This window comes from Cricetulus griseus, chromosome 9 (genome assembly GCF_003668045.3).
Source record: "Cricetulus griseus strain 17A/GY chromosome 9, alternate assembly CriGri-PICRH-1.0, whole genome shotgun sequence".
In the NCBI taxonomy this organism is placed as follows: Eukaryota; Metazoa; Chordata; class Mammalia; order Rodentia; family Cricetidae; genus Cricetulus; species Cricetulus griseus.
The window spans coordinates 17,259,545-17,277,017 of NC_048602.1; the positions used below are offsets into that span (position 1 = coordinate 17,259,545).

At 35.3% G+C, this 17,473-nt stretch overlaps 1 protein-coding gene across 1 annotated transcript in view; it reads right to left on the bottom strand.

The window, feature by feature from the left end:
- Nucleotides 1–17,473, bottom strand: part of LOC118239325 (zinc finger protein 420-like) — a 45,053-nt gene that overhangs the window by 6,772 nt on the left and 20,808 nt on the right. Inside the window, exons 4-5 of the mRNA XM_035449135.1 lie at nt 10,636–10,731; nt 3,850–4,494 (exon numbers count right to left, since the gene is read on the bottom strand). Of these exons, the coding sequence (XP_035305026.1) occupies nt 3,850–4,494; nt 10,636–10,731 (741 nt within the window). The remainder of the gene's footprint in view (nt 1–3,849; nt 4,495–10,635; nt 10,732–17,473) is intronic.

Sequence of the window (17,473 nt, forward strand, 5' to 3'; positions counted from 1 at the left end):
TTACTCTCTATCTGGGAACACTTGTTACTTAGAGCTGCATGCAGGGTTACTCATTGGTTGGTCATTCTGACATTCCAAGCCTGGGAATAACTGGTTTTTCATGATTCTGTCTTATTGTTTAGTGAAGAAATGACTTGTGGCCCCAAATATTATTACAGTTTGTTTAGAATTTTTCCTCCTGAAGGAGATGCCTCTCTAGTTAGAAGAGAGAGCAACAGAGAGAGGAAGCTATGTGTTGAGAGAGCTGCATACAAGATAGGACAGGAGATCCGTGCAAGGAAATCAAGAGAAAGGGATGAGCATGCTGTAAGTGGACATGTAGCTGATTGTGTAGGAAAATTTTGACAAAAGATAGAAATGTGAAAGATGTAAAGAGAAGTGCAAGAAAAGTGTGAAGTGATTTCCCTAGGTGGGTAGAGAGATCTGACAGATGTGGCTGTATGGAAGAGAGACATGTATGTAAGAGAGGTTTATGTGAGGAAAGAGATGTGGCTGTGTGGTGAAAGTTGTAAGTGTTTGGTGACTTGTAGCTGTGTGGAAACAAGAAAGGTTAAGATACACAGAATAGAGGTGTGACTATGTAGAGACTCATGGCTATGCCGGAGAAAGATGTATTATATAATGGAAGATATGCAGTTATATTTTAAAATGTATCTATGTGGAAACAGATGACTTTACCAGAATAAGACTTTCAGATGCAGTAAAAGAGAAACGTTTGATCAGAAAAGTTGTATTAACTTATTTTAACCTCAATTAGAAAATTATAGCCCTAGAAGCATTTGTGAATTTTTTCTTTACCCTGGAGGTGTTCTTGGAGCATGCTCTCTTAGATCACTGCTCTGCAGCTAATTTGACTTTGTTACTCTATATGCCACATAACTACCTGATTGTACAGTGGGAATAGGCATGCAATCTGATCTGCACTCAACTACTTTATCCCACTGAATCTCGTTGAACTTTTTTTTCATTTTGCGTTGATTATCTAGTTTCTGAGTAACTACTGGGACAGATGTTTCAAGTCTGATAAAATGATCTTTCGCTTCTGTATGTGTCACAACCTTCAAATTTTAAGGAAAATGTACTATAGGAAGGATATCTCCATAAATATGGAAGAAGCACTTCTGCAGGAAGGCATAAATGATTCATAAGAAATTCTCAATAATCTAATATCTCCAAATTGTGCAAGTATTTATGTGCCCTTAGTGTGCAACCGATATCAAAACCAAAATTGACAGGGCAACCATCATGTGTCTCAGGTTTGTTGGTTCCTGTTAAGCAGCTCTGATGGTTTTATGACTTTTGCAATTCCAATCAGATATGGCTGAACCAGCACTGTGCAAGTAAATATAGGAAATATTATTCAGGTGGACATTTTAGAGTAATCATCTATCATGCATCGTAATATAGAATACAAATAAACTTTTCCTTAAGTACAAATCATGGGTCAGAATTAAATGATATGTAGGATTCTCTATTTTAGACATAGATTTTGTATTATAACCATGAAGATAATTCACTTTATTCATTAACATAAATTCCTGACAAGTGTTAAAAGAGATAAAAATTGATATATGCATTCACAAAGTATAAGATAAGACATTGAGGAAACAACAATTTCTTAGTTGTGTCATTTTTCCAGTTCTGAAAATTATTTCCAGCTCATTTTCTTGTCCACTGACTACTTTGTTAGTTACTGGCACATATTCTAAGAATAGTTAGAGTTTCCAATTGTTGTTCTTCATTTATGTCTAGAAAATTTTATTTGGAAGTCTTACTCTTGGATTATTTAGTACTTAATATTCTAGTGGTTTTCTTCCTTGATGAGAAATTATGAATAAAAATCAAATCAAACACTCTAATAACTTATTTTTTGAATAGGGACTGTTATGCTATTGCTTTTCTCTCCAGTAAGTTCCCAGTGACAGACATAAGTGGTGTGGTGTAAGAATGAAGAAAATATATACAGATAAAAAGGGACCAAAAGAAAAGCTGGGGTCAGGTGTTCCAATCTCTCTGAATGGAAATAACTACACCCCGGAATCTCTGTGTCTGTAATACCTACTTTCAAATAGATTCAAAGAGTTATTACATATTGATTATATTTGCATGGCAGGGTTACTATATAAAGCTATGCAGGTAGGCATTCTTGGCTTATCTCAGTACTTCCGACACTATGTTCTTCAACTGTGAGGCATAAGTATCTGTAGAAAGGAAAATATCCTGGAGAAAATTTCCATAAACTATCAACATCCTCACACAAACACAAAACGATTTGTAATGTTCATAGCTTCATTCAATGAGGGGAAGAAGTTTTCAGTTAGTTTGCATTATTGCTGTGTCTCAGTGTCTGTTCTGGGACCTAACTCTGCCCATGAAAACAGCTGAACTTCACTCACACACCTATTCAGGTCTTCACATAATCAAGACATCTTTTTTTCCCCACACATCTACTTCTAATGATTCAAACTCTTACAGTTTTCTTATAGCCATTTGGACTGCATTTTCAGGTCATGATTCCTGGAAATTTTTGTATTTCAATTGCTAATGCTTATTATCCTAGAGTAATATAAAATGGTTGTTCACCATTCAAAGTCAGCAGTAATTGAAAACATGTTATATAGTATTTTATTGATAGTTGAGAAAATGGAAATAAACATTAGGTTTAAAAAAATCTATATTACATTCTTTAAAATTGCAAACACTAGGAACACAATGATAGTTATATAAAAACTATAAGCAATAAGAGTTCATTATTCTGTTCCATAAAATATACAGAAAATTCTGCAGTGATGTTGATTTGGATGGTTATCAGTAAATTTATCCTGTGACAAAAATTCACATTTTAAATTACTTGTGCCTTCAACTGTTATCAAATGTATCCTATGTTATTTTAATACATGGTTTCATTGTAGTACAGACAGATATATTGCTGCATATTAGATTAATTTCCAACAATATTTTTGTGAATACACATTTTATTTCTTGGTATAATTCCTTAAAAATGACAGTGATCCTAAGGTCTCATAATGCCTCTCATCTAACTGTATAAAGTTTCAGCATATGCTAAAATTGTCCTTCCACTACTTACATTATAAAGAACCTTGTTTTGTATGATTTTTGGCGAAAGTAATTCCTTTTTGAGATGATGATCACTTTCATGAATTTTCAGATGTGCTCTAAATTTTGAGCTTCTTAAAAAATTTAAAACAGTGTACATTTGTTAGGTTTCTTTCAATTGGTGATGGTTGGTGTGTTTGACTGTCTGAGCACTCCATAAAACTTGCCACATTTTTAATATTGTGAGTGTACTTCTAGTATGAATTCTGTATTGATCATTAAGATTTAAGCACCCAGAAGATGTTTTTCCAAGTGCATCCCATTTATAAGCTTTCTCTAGTGTGTGGATGTAGTGAGTTTTTGCAGAGATGAGAAATGCGAAAAGGACATAGCATGTAGCAGACTAGTTAAATATTAAAGATTCTGACTTCCCTGGTTGTGTAGTATTTTTAAACATGATAATCTAGACACACAACTGACCACACTTTGTATATTTTAACATTTTTTTCATTAAGTATTCTTTGATGAAAAGTATTGAGCTCTTAGTAAAGAACTTGCCACGTGCATTTCAATTGCAATTCTTCTATCCATTATGCATATTTTGATGAATTTGAAATGTTGAGCTATCTTTAAAGGACTTATCACATACATCACACTTATACAGTTTCTCTACAGTGTGAAATCTTTGATGAACTTGAAGATATGAGCTCCTTTTAAAGGACTTTCCACAATCTGAACATTGGTAAGGTTTCTCTCCAGTGTGTATTCTTTGATGATCTTTAAGTGTTGAGCCATGAATGAATGACTTGCCACAATCTGAACATTTGTAAGGTTTCTCTCCAGTGTGTATTCTTTGATGATCTTTAAGTGTTGAGCCATGAATGAATAACTTGCCACAATCTGAACATTTGTAAGGTTTCTCTCCAGTGTGTATTCTTTGATGTACTTTAAGTGTTCTGCCATCAGTGAATGACTTTCCACAATCTGAACATTGGTATGGTTTCTCTCCAGTGTGTATTCTTTCATGAACTTTAAGTGTAGAGCCATCAGTGAATGACTTTCCACAATCTGAACATTGGTATGGTTTCTCTCCAGTGTGTATTCTTTGATGAGCTTGAAGAATTGAGCCTTTCATAAAGCACTTGCCACATACATTACAATTGTATGGTTTCTCTCCAGTGTGTATTCTTTGATGAACTTTAAGTGTTGAGCCATCAGTGAATGACTTTCCACAATCTGAACATTGGTAAGGTTTCTCTCCAGTGTGTATTCTTTGATGAACTATAAGTTTTAAGGATTTCTTAAAGGACTTGCCACATATTTTACATTTGTAATGTTTCTCTCCATTATGGATCCTCTGATGAACTTGAAGTTTTGAACTCTGAGTGCAAGTGTTGTCACATGCTTCTAGCATTGAAGGCTTTTCTTTTCCACTATCTGCATTGGGGAATTAAGTCTTATTATAGGATTTGAAGGGAAGCATCTTTACACACTTTTATGTCACTTGACCACATGACAAATCATTTGAAGAAATATAAGGAACTGTAATTATATGGATGCTTGTTAAAACATGTATATATGTAAAAGATAAATAACTGTCATTAGGAATAGATGGTATAAAGCTGGGCAATGTCCCTTTGCATGTTATGACTATATACTTCCATTTGTTGCTTCTTGTCTTTTTTATTGTTAAAACAATTTTATTTTATCTACCAATCATAGTTCCCTCTCCCTGGAATGCAACCACTTCCCAACCTTCTCCCAAACCCAACTCCATCCTCTATTCTTAGTGGGTGAGGCCTCCCATGGGCAATCATCAAAGTCTGACACATCATTTGGGGCATGCCCAAAGCCTTTCCCTCTGTATCTTATTGTGGAGGCTATCCCTCCATAGTTATGGGTCTCCAAAAAGCCAGTTCATATACTAGTGATACATACTGGTCCCAATGCCAGCAGCCCAATAAGCTGCCTAAGCCCCCAACTGTCACCTACATTCAGGAGGCTCATGTCAGTCTTATGCAGGTTCCCCAGATGTAAAGACTGGACTCATTGAGGTCCCACATGCTTGGTTCAGCTGTTTATATGTGATTCCCCTACATGATCTTGACTCGCTCATATTATCACTCTCTATAACTAGAATGTAAGAGTTTGGTACAATCCTTAATTGTGGATCTCTGCATCTGGTTACATAACTTAATGGATGAAGGCTCCATGGGGTTAATCAAGGTAGTAATCAATGTGATTGTAGAGGAAGGTCAGCAATATACCCTTTCAATTATTGCTTAGAGTCTTCACTGGTGTCTTCCTCGTGGATTCCTGGAAATTTCCTTAGTGCTAGGTTTCTTGTTAATCTATTGATGCCTCCCATTAACAAAGTATCACTTTCCTCATTCTCTCTTTCTGTCTTTGTCCAATGTTTATATTTCTGATCCCTCATGTTCAACTCCCTCTTACTGTTTTCCACTGCTAACTCTCTTACTACCCCCCCCACTCCCACTCTCACTTAGGTAGGGATATCTTGTGAATTTCCTCTTCTGGGGTGTCCATGCCCTTCTCTTATCAATTGATGAATAAAGAATTTATTGGACAATGAAAGGGAGAGTTTTGCTAGGCAGTAATGTCAAACAAAGGGATAGTGAGAAGGAAGACATTGTCAAGAGACACCATGTTGCCCTCAGGAGGGCAAGACACAAGGGTATCACCTAGGTAAACCAAAGCCACAGATTAATATAAATAGATCCTAGTTGCCTGGGGTATAATATCACATGTCCATCCCACGTACTTAAACCCCAGATGCCTGGGGCAGCATTCCCACAAGCCAAAACATCCAAAAAATTATTAATACAAAGTATCCAGGAAAATCTGGGACATTGTAAAAAGACCAAACCTAAAAATAATAGTTATAGTAGAAGGGGAAGATGTCCACCTCAAGGTCACAGAAAACATATTCAACAAAATCATAGAAGAAAACTTTCCTAACCCAATGAATAAAATGCTCATGAAAGGAAAAGAAGATTACAGAAAACCAAATAAACTGGACCAAAAAACAGTACCCTTACAAATATTAATAAAAATAAAACGAACAAAATAAATACAGAAATGTTAAAAGCTGCAAAGGAAAAAGGCCAAGAAACATACAAACACAGGTCTATTACACTTATACCTGTCTTCTCATTGGAAAGTGTGAATGACAGAAGTCTAGATACATGTTCTACAGAGACCAGTAAAAAAAATGGTTGTCAGCACAGACTATTCCCTCAAAGCTCTCATTTACTTGAGAGGGAGAAAATCATATATTCCCTGACATAACCATATTAAAAGACATCCCCAAATACAGTCCTACAGTAAGTACTAGAAGGGAATCTCCAATCTAAGCAAGTTAGCTACATCCACAGAAACATTCATAATAGATAATACAACATTATGAAAATCCAAAAAAGTGAAACACACACACATAAACACACACACACACACACACACACACACACACACACACACACACACACACACACACACACACTACCACCAATACCCACAAATCCAAAAATAATAGGAATCAACAATCAAAGGTTATCAATAATTTTTAATATCAATGGTCTAAGTTTGCCTATAAAAAGACACAGGGTAACAAAATTTACAAGAACACAGAATCTATCCTTTTCCTACATATAAGAAATACAATATAACTTCAAAGATAGAAATTACCTCAGAGTAAATGTTTGAGAAAAGATTTTTATAATCTATTGGACCTAAGAAATAAGGTTATGTAGTGACCCTAATATGTAATAAATCAGATTTCAAACTAAAATTAATAAAAAGAGATGAAGACAGTCATTTCATAATCATCACAGGAAAAATCCACCAAGATGAAGTCTCAGTTCTGCATATCTGTGCTCCCAAAACAAAGGTATACACATTTTAAAAAAAGAAATATTACTAAACCTGAAGTAACACATTAAACCACACACACTAAGAGTGGAATATTTTACACCCCACCCTCACCACTGAACCAGACAACCAGACAAACCTTAAGAGAGAAATAAAGGAACTAACAGAAGATAGGAGTCATTTGGGTTTAACAGACATCTGCAAAACATTTCATCCAGAAAAAGATTATACCTTCTTCTTCATACCCAACAGAACCTACTCTTAACCTGACCACATAGACAACAACAAAGCAAAACTCAAAAGATGAGGTAAAATTGGAATAACACCCTGTGTCTTATGAGATATCCATTGATTAAAGTTAGAATTCAACAAGAACACAAATTGAAGAATGTCTACAAAATGATGGAAATTGAACAGTGTTCATTTGCATCACATGCTGACAAGGAAGAAATAAAGAAAATAATTAACAACTTCACTGAAACCAAATCCACAACTTACCCAAACTTATAGGAAACAAGGAAAACAGTACTAAGTGGAAAGTTCATAGCACTAAAGTGCTACATAGAAGCAATGGAGAACTCCCATTGGTGACTTAACAGCACACCTGAAAACTCTGGAAGTAAAAGAATCAAACTCTTCCATGGGGATTAGACATAAGCAAATTAAATTGAAGGCTGAAATCCATAAAGTAGAAACAAAGAAAACAATATAATAAATAATTGAAAGAAACAGCTGGTTTCAGGAGAATAGCAACAAGATATATGAATCTTTATCCACACTAACCAAATTGCAGAGAGAGAAGATGAAAATTAACAAAATGAAAAATGAAAAGGAAAACATAACAACAGACACTGAAAAATACAAAGAATAATCATGTGAGAACTTAGAAAACCTGTACTCCAAAAAATTGGAAAATTTAAAGGACATGTGCAATTTTCTGGGTATACATAACTTACCAAAATGAAATCAAGAAGAGATAAGCAAAGTAAATATATCTATAACCCTTAATGATACAGTAGCAGTGATCAAAATTCTCCCAACAAAAATCGCCCAGGCCAGATGGTTTCATAGCAGAATTCTACCAGAAATCCAAAGAAGATCTAAACCAATATGACTCAAATTGTTCCACAGACTAGAAGTAGAATGGTAATTGCCACCTCTGTTTATGAAGCAACACTTAAATTGGGACACAAAACTCGACAAAGACATAACTAAGAAACAGAATTCAGAAAAATCTCCCTCATGAACATTGATACAATAACACTCAATAAAATACTGGCATGTCAAACCAAGAACACATCAAAATATCATCTACCATGATCAAGTAGGCTTCATTCCAGAGATGCAAGGGTGATTCAACATAAAATAATTCACCAATGTAATCACCGTATAAACAAACTAAAAAAGAAAATAAAACACATGATAATCACACTAGATGCTGAAAATGCCTCAGAAAACAATCCCACTTGCCTTCAAAATAAAGATCTTGGAGAGAACAGGGATAGCTATAACATAAGAAAACATGATATAGGCAACATACAGCAACATACAACAAGATCAAACGAAATGGAGAGAAACTGAATGTGATTCCTGGAAAATCAGGAACAAACCAAGTTTGTCCACTCTCTCCATATGTCTTAAATATTGTTCTTGCTGTTCTAGCTAGAGCAATGAGACAAGAAAAGATCAAAAGGTTAAAAATTGGAAGGGAAGTGTCAACCTTTCAATGTTTGCAGATGATATGAGAGTTTACATAAGTAACGCCAAAAATTCTATCAGGAAACACATACATCAGATAAACACCCTTAACAAAGTGGAAGGATACAAGATAAAATAAAACAAATCAGTAGCCCTACTATATAAAGAAGATAAATGATCTGAGAAACAAATCAGAGAAGCATTACCCATTAAAATATCAACAAACAGCCAAAAATATGTTGGAGTTTCTCTAACCAAAAACATGAACTTCCTGTATGACAAGAACTTAATTCTATTAAGAAAGAAATTAAAAGTAATACCAGAAAATTGAGAGATCTACCACGCTCTTGGCTAGGTAGGGTTAACATGGGGAAAAGTGCAATCATACAAAAAGCAATCAGCATATTCAATGCAATCCCCATTAAAATCCAGGTGCAATTCTCCACAAATCTTGAAAGAAAAATCTTCAAATTTATGTGGAAAAACGAAAAAAAAAGTATAGCCAAAGTACCTGTACAATAAAGGAACTTTCTGAGGCATCACTATCTCTGACTTTATCATCTATTATAGAGCTATAGCAATTAAAACAGCTTGGTACTGGCACAAAAAAAACCTGACAGGTAGAACAATAGAATCTAATTGAAAACTCTGATATTAATCATTCCACTTATGTCCACCTGATTTTTTGACAAAAATGCTAAAATTATTCCCTGGAAAACAAATATCTTTGACAAATGATGATCACATAATTGAATGCTGACATACAGAAGATTTTATATCCAGCCACACTGAAATTCTTAGGAAAGAAATTGGAAGGACCCTGAAACTATTTGGTACAGGAGATCATTTCCTAACCATAAAGTCAGTAGCACACACGCTGAGATCTACAATTAATAAATTTTACCTCTTGAAAATGAGAAGCTTCTTTAAGGCAAAGGACGTAGTCATTCAACAATACAAATCAGCAGCCCACAGATTTGGAAAACAACTTCACCAAACACACATCTGACAGAGGCTTATTTCTAAAATACAGAAAGAACTCAAGAAGCTAGTCACCAAAACACCAAAAAATCCAATTGAAAATTGGGGAACAGAGCTACATAGAAAATTTTCCATAGAGGAATCTAAAATTGTCAAAAGGCACTGAAGGAAATGCTCAGCATACTTAGCCATCAGAGAAATGCAAATCAAAACAACTCTGAGATACCATTTTGCACCTGTCAGAATAGCTGAAATAAAAAATGTTAATGAAAGCTTATGCTGCAGAGGATGTGGAATGATGGAACATTCTTCCACTGCTGGTGGGAATACAACATAGTGCAGCCCATTTGGAAATCAGTTTTGCAGTTAATCAGAAAATTTGGAATTGATGTACCTCAAGACCCAACAATACCACTCTTGGGCATATACCCAAAGATACATATTCATACCACAAAGACATCTGTTCAACAATGATAACACCAGCATTAACTGTAATAGTCAAAACCTGGAAGCAAAGTATATGCTCCTCAATTGAAGAATGAATAAAGAAAATGTCACACATATAGACAGTTGACTAAAAATGACGTCTTGAAATTTCCTGGCAAATGAATGAAAAGAGAAAATACTACCCTGCTTCCAGCAACCTGGGGCCAGATAGACAACCATGTTATGTCCTCTTTCATATGTGGATATTAGATGAAGGAAAGGATAACCATCCTACAATCCATAATAAAAAGAAGCTAGGAAACAAGGAGTACCATAAAAGAGACAAAATAAAGCCATACATACATTGCCAAAATGCTATTGGTAAAATAAATATTATCTAATCACTATTCTGATGAAATGAAGGAAAACAATGTAGCATCCTCTGTGTGCCAGAACCTACTATACAGTCATAAAGTGAATTCTTGTGCATCACTTCAAGTAAGAAGCAGGGCTAATCAAACTGCAGGTGTTGTTCATTCATTGTTTTGGATTCCACTCATGAACCATTGTTTCCTTTCAACTTACCTGGTTCCAGGACTTCTGATTCCTCTATATTCACCATCCATGGTTCTTTGTTTTGTTCAAGATAGGTGACTAACTCTGGTTTTGATACAGAAAGTCCTATGAATTATAAGAGACGTGATAATTTCTTTCCATAATGTAGAAGAGATTTGGTTTACAACACAGGCTTGTACACAGTGAGCATAAAGGATGACAAAGAAAGACTCTTAAGTGAAGTTCTATTAGTACATATTTGACAGGTTTTGTAAACTTTTAAGAAATTATTTTTAATTTTGTATACCTTCAACTTTCCTTCCAATAAACAATTTCAAATATATAATTGTTGGATTCAAATAGTATTCACACTTTATTGCTCCTGAATAACCACAAAAAATACCATAGGGGATTTAATTATATGTTAGGCTAAATTAAAAGATCGTTTAAATTTTCATAAGATGAAATTTAGTAAATGTAACACTCACCAATATCAAGGAATAATTGGGAGCTGGAATTCATTCATAGAAAACAATTCAAAATTATAATTCAGGAAGTTAGGCATTACTATGTTTAAGCAGTAATCAGAAAATGATTTATTCTCACCTACAGAAACCAGGTTGCTGTAATTCTCCAACATGACACCTCTGTACAAATCCCTCTGAGAAGTATTCAAGCATTGCCATTCCTCCTTAGAAAAATTGATGGCCACATCCTTGAATGTCAACAGACTCTGAAATGAAAAATGTTTCTCCCAGTAATGATGGTCTGAGACTTTAATCTCCCCCAAAGGAAAGATTATGTAACTAAAGAGCTTGCTGTACTATCAGTAATTAATCTGAAATTTTCAAATCTTTATGTTACGAGGGAGGATGTTGTGACTTTTTAAGAGATCAAAGTACCCAACATCTAAAATACTCATCAAATTTGTGCCTTTCTCATTGATAAACATCATCTGAAGTTGTCATCAGTAGGAATTGAGTATCAATATTAACCTCTCATATCAGAAATTTTGTAAATCCTTCAGAGCATGCATCGATGCAGATATGTCATACTGGGAAAAAAGAGGCAGGGAAGGGTGGAAAGTGAGATACAGCATCGCAATGAGAGTGATAATAAAGAATCTCTGTTGAAAATACAATGAAACCTGAAAACAGATTTCTTACAATAAGGTGCTACAGTGAATGTTGATCTGTGCAAATAAATTATTTCTCTGTGGACTGTCAACCTGTCACAACCTTGTGCACACATTTACCTGAGAACAAGCCATCTGTCAATCCGCTTCTTTATGGATGTTTTCAAGAAATTTATCTTCAATTTTACCTTCCTGATACTATTCTGTGTGTAAGGTGAAAGCAGATTCATTCCATGCTACCACACTCAGAGACTGGAAAGCAGTGGAAAGATGTTCCACAATAGAGATGCAAAAACCACGAACTTTTACAGAGTGACCAACTCTTAGTTTTTCCTCTCCTGCATTTGGAGGATTCCAGTGGATAGTGGTTATCTACCACCTGATTTTGTGACCTCAGCAACCTGCTTTATTATTTACACAGGCATTTCCAATTGACTCTGATGATCAAACGAATCAAAACTGACACATGTATTTCCAATAGTGAATGGAATTCGAGAGGTTGCCACAGATGAAAGCCTTTCTCACATTATGCAATTAATATATTTCTTGCAGGCATGGCACAGTGGGGAACTGATGCTTCACTAATGTCTCCAAACATCATTCCACTTCGTTTTCATAATACAATATAAAATTCCATTATTTCCAAGATTTGCAGGTATACAAATGATTAGATTTTCTCTCAAGTTTATTTTGTATAGTGAAAAAGCCTCCTTTTGATTCACTGTCAAAAGCTATGTCTAGTCAAACCTAAACATGTCATTCCTGTGCCCAATTTAATATTTTGGTTGTTAATGAAGACACTACAATTCCAATCACCTAAGTTTTCCTTGTTGCAAGTTTGATTGCTTGCAAAATACAACTAAATATAGGCACTGTTTTCCAGACAGTTGCCAATTAGTTCGTTTTTCCAAAATATACCATGTGACCATATTTTCTGATATTGCATTGAATTACAAATGTATCCTTTATTGACTATCTTGATTCTTTTTTTGGATTTGGAGATAAGATCCCTCTGTGTAGCCTTGGAGCCTCTCCTGACCCTTGCTCTGTAGATCAGGCTGGCCTCTAACTCATAGAGAACCACCTGCCTCTGCCTCCCAAGTGCTGGGATTAAAGGCATACACTGCCTACTTCTGGCTATCTTGGTTCTTTTCAAGAATTACATAGTAATAATTCAAAATTCATTTTGATATGGAATATTTCACATTATCTATGTTTCTTTTGTCTTTCTAGGTTGGAAGATCTGCAGATATTATTAATTTTGTCATGGATTTGATGTTGCAGAAATCCAAGATACACATAGAGTGTGGTAAAGATTCTCTACACAGTGTTAAATTAGTAAAGTCTAGATTGTCATAGAAACACAAATTGAATCAGACTGAAGTAGATTCTGACCATGGACACACAAAACCTGAGGAAACAATCTGCATAGCATGACTTCAGTTCTTAATGTTAGAACATCCTATCATCTATGTGATTGTTAAGCAGGCTTGCCTCCAATAGAAAGAAATCCTTTATCTAAGAACAATCAACTCTTGTTGCTCTAAACACAGATGAAAATGACCTAAAGAACGGACATTTCAATGACTAGGTTATAGCGAATGTTCTACTGCTTAAATTAGAGTTTATGTGTGTTCCCGTATGTGTTTGTGTCTATGTAGTTCTACATATTTGCATTGCATGGTTATTGATTAATAAAAAACACTGTTTTCTTGTAAAAATGTTTAATTTTATGTAGTATATGTTTTTGTTTCAAGGACTATAATTAGGCTAATGTGTGATATTAAAAAAATGACACAGAGACTGATTTTGGGATACAAGTGTCATGCTGTGTATAAGAAAAGCAGAGCAGCTGGCCAGTGTCATCTTACCTTTGGACAATGTATGCCTCTCAGAGACCTTACTTCTGTATTATATACTTCCCTAATGTAGGGAATAAAGCTGTGAGTTATAATTATTTTTTAGACTGATTTACTATTGTGGTGACCTGATTAGCCTTGGAAGCACTGAGATGCATTTGAGTCCAAAGTTAATAGTGTGTACCACTACCACCTAGATTATGGTTGCTGGCATAAAAGGCATGGACCTTGTTTCTTATATCTGTTCTTGACTGCTTTCTAAATCCCTGGCCAAGTTTAAATAAATGGTAAAAATATATCACCACAGTAATATTTTTGAACACTTGGTTCCCAAATAATATACTCTTTGGATGAGAAGGTGTGGCCTTCCAGTAGTAGATGTGGAGGTTTATTGTTTTGGTTTTTGTTTATTTGAGGATTTGTTTTCTGAATGTAGCCTTTGAAGTTTTGATGTTTCAGATGCCCATGGCAGCCACAGGGTCTCTCTCTCTCTGTTCATGGTACCCTTGAATCACAGTCTCTCCAGTGACAACTCTGACATTTGACTGGCCTAGTATCTTTCCTTAGTCATGGAAGAAGGGTCCATAATGCCTTTTGTCTATCATTGACTGTAAAGTCTGAACCAGGTTGCCAATTAGTATGCTTGTCGAAACTGAAATTTGGCCTTCTTATTCAATTATATCCTCATCAGATTTCTATTTTCCAAGATTTCCTTCAACACATAAGCTTGGGTGTACTGGAATTTATATTGTCCATTTGATTGACCTCAAACTCAGAGTTCCACATGCCTCTGATTCTGGAGTGCTGATATTAAAAGCATGCATCACTATGCCAAATTTTAAGGTTTTCTTTAATATGTTTTCAAAAGTTAGAAATTACTCTTTGTGATGTTGCCCTGAGATGACCATACACTGTACTCAAGATTATTAATCTCCTTGAACCCAGGAGTTATCTCCATTCTACTTGTTGGTGTACTTTTCTTCTCAAAATGTTCACTTAATATTTACATTATTCTACTGGCTCCTTTACACTGCATAACTTTATGAGTGAACAGTAGACAAAAAAAATCTATTTATAAGGCTGTTTTGAGATTTCCTGTGCTTATGGCTAATTTAGCAACACTTAAAACATTCTACTGCTTCCCTTACCCAAAATAACAAAAATCCATATTCCTTCTAACAAAAACATTGTCATGTCTACTAAAATAATATCACAGTTGCTGGTAACAAATTCTGACTTAGGTTTCTATTGCTATGAGTTGACACTTTGACTACTGCAACTCTTATCAAGAAAGACATTTAATTGGCTGGCATGCAGTATGAGAAGGCAACAGGAAGTGAAGTGAGATACTGGGCATGGATTGAACATTTATGAAAAAAATAAATCCACTTCTACAATGACACACTTCCTCTAACAAGGCCATCCCTATAACAAAAAAGCCATTTCTGCTATTAGTGCAATCCCTTTGCAAGCCATTTTTGAAACTACCCAACCTAACTGAAGAAGGCTACAACATAGAATAGCAAGTGTTCTGGTGTTATATGTTTATTGGTACTATAGTGAACTGAATTTCACATGCTTATCTATTTTCAAATTTGAAATTTGCTGACTTTAGAAAGTAGACCTCATGATGGAAACCACTCACATGCCTATATCCCCAAAGGAGTAGATTATTGTTATTAGGAAAGCAATCCTTTTATTCTGATAAATGGATACATTTTTAAACAGCTACATAAATTAAAATATTTCTATGCAAAAATTATTACCAAAATATACTTTCCAGTGATTTAAGAAGGGAAAAAACTGAAAGACAAATTACAGAAAAAGATATTTATCCATATTTGAATTGTTGATTTCCAAACTTATGGATGCAGAACCACTCACGTTTACTACACAGTGAGATATACAATTTAAATCCAAGATTTTATCCATTTTTACCACAGTGACAATGGTAATCATTAAAGAAAAAGAAAAGAAGCTGTGAGTGGTGGTGCATGCTTTTATCCCAGAACGTAGGAGGCAGAGGCAAGTGGATCTCTGTGAGTTCTAGGTCAGCATAAAATATATAGTGAGTGAAAGGACACGATCCAAAGCTACACAGAGAAACCCTGTCTCCAGTGTTCTTGGATAGGTAGGAGCAACATAGTAAAAATGGCAATTTTGTTGAAAGCAATCTAAAAATTCAACTCAATCCCCATCAAAATCCCAGCACAATTCTTCACAGGCCTTGAAAGAACAATTCTCAACTTTATATGTAACAACAAAAGACACTGGATAGCCAAAACAAGATAGGGATAAATGGGACCTCCAGAAAATGAGAAGCTTTTGTAAGGCAAAGGACACAGTCAGCAAGACAAAACAGCAGCCCCAAATCTGGGAAAAGATATTCACCAACCCCACATCTGACAGAGGGCTGATTTCCAAAATATACAATGTACTCAAGAAGCCAGCAAAACTATGCAATGAACTTGTGTGGAAAATAAAAGTTTCCATGGTAAAAATACATTTTTAAAAGTGTTATTGCTATGTCAGATATTCAGAGGCCCCTACAAGGAATGTTCCTCAGTGAAAGAAAATAACACAAAGGGACAACAGTAGCAAAAGAAACAATGCCATTTCAGTTGTTCAAACAAGCTCGAAAAAAACAATAAAATCATAGGAACTATATTGCATTTGCCTTTTTGAGACAGTGTCTCATTGTGTTATCCCTTCATGACTGACACTCACTCTGTAGACCAGAGTGGCCTGCAACTCCCAGAAATCTGCTTGCCTCCACCTCCCAACTGCATGGATTAAAGGAGTGCACCAACATACTCAGCTAAATTAATTTTTCGGTAGAGACAAAATGTCAAGTTCATGGTCATAATCAAGTAACCTCAGCAGAGAAACATTAACTATAATCCACAGCATGTCATCAATCATCAAGAGTACATCTGAATTCAGAGTTTCCCACATGCTTGCTGTTTACTGTGAAATGTAGTCTGCATTGAAATGTACATCTCTACAATGTGAAGAAACAACATGAACTGTTAATAAGACAAATCACCCAGTTTGAAAGACTCAGTAGTTGTACTGTAAAGGTTAGGTTTCAAATTTTATGTAGAGACAGAAGTAAAATGAGAAGAAGAATGGGAGAATCCACCCATGTCATATGAATATCTTACAAAGCCTGGTCTATCCAGGAGCTCATGAACTAAGTGAGAAACATTATCTCACCTTTTGGCCATAAATACATCCACATGATTTTTGATACATTCCCACCTGAAAATGAAATCTTTTCTTATTCCTCCACTGTTTTCTTCTTCCATATACTCATTCCTTCCTTCTTCCTTATCTATTTATCTACTTTGATAAAACTTTGTTACATTTCCACTCCTAACCAAGGCGGTTTGTGTCTGTTTTCTTTTTCCTAATTTATTTTTCTTTCCTAGTTAGATTTATCTGTGTTTTTGTTTTTGCCACATTTTTTTGTTGCAGCCCATGTTTCTTTTTATTAATTTCTAAATTTAAGTTAAAAGCCATCTGACTTTACATACCAATCTGAGTTCCCTCTGCCACTTGTCCTGTGTCCTCCCCCTCACTCCACCACCTTCCCTTCCCACCTCCTGTCCTCTCCTAGAGAGTGTGAGGCCTCCCATGCGGAATCATCAAATTCTGTTTCACCATTTGTAGTAGGACCAGAAGCTCTCCCCCCTGTATCTAGGCTGAGAGTATCCCAACATAAGGAGTGAGTTTCAAAATTCAGTTCAGGCACTAGGGATAGATACTGGTTCCACTGCCAGCTGCCCAATAGACTGACTGAGAACCCCAAATGACACCCACCCTCAGAAGGCCAATCTCAGTCTTAGGCAAGTTCCCCATTTGTCATTCTGGA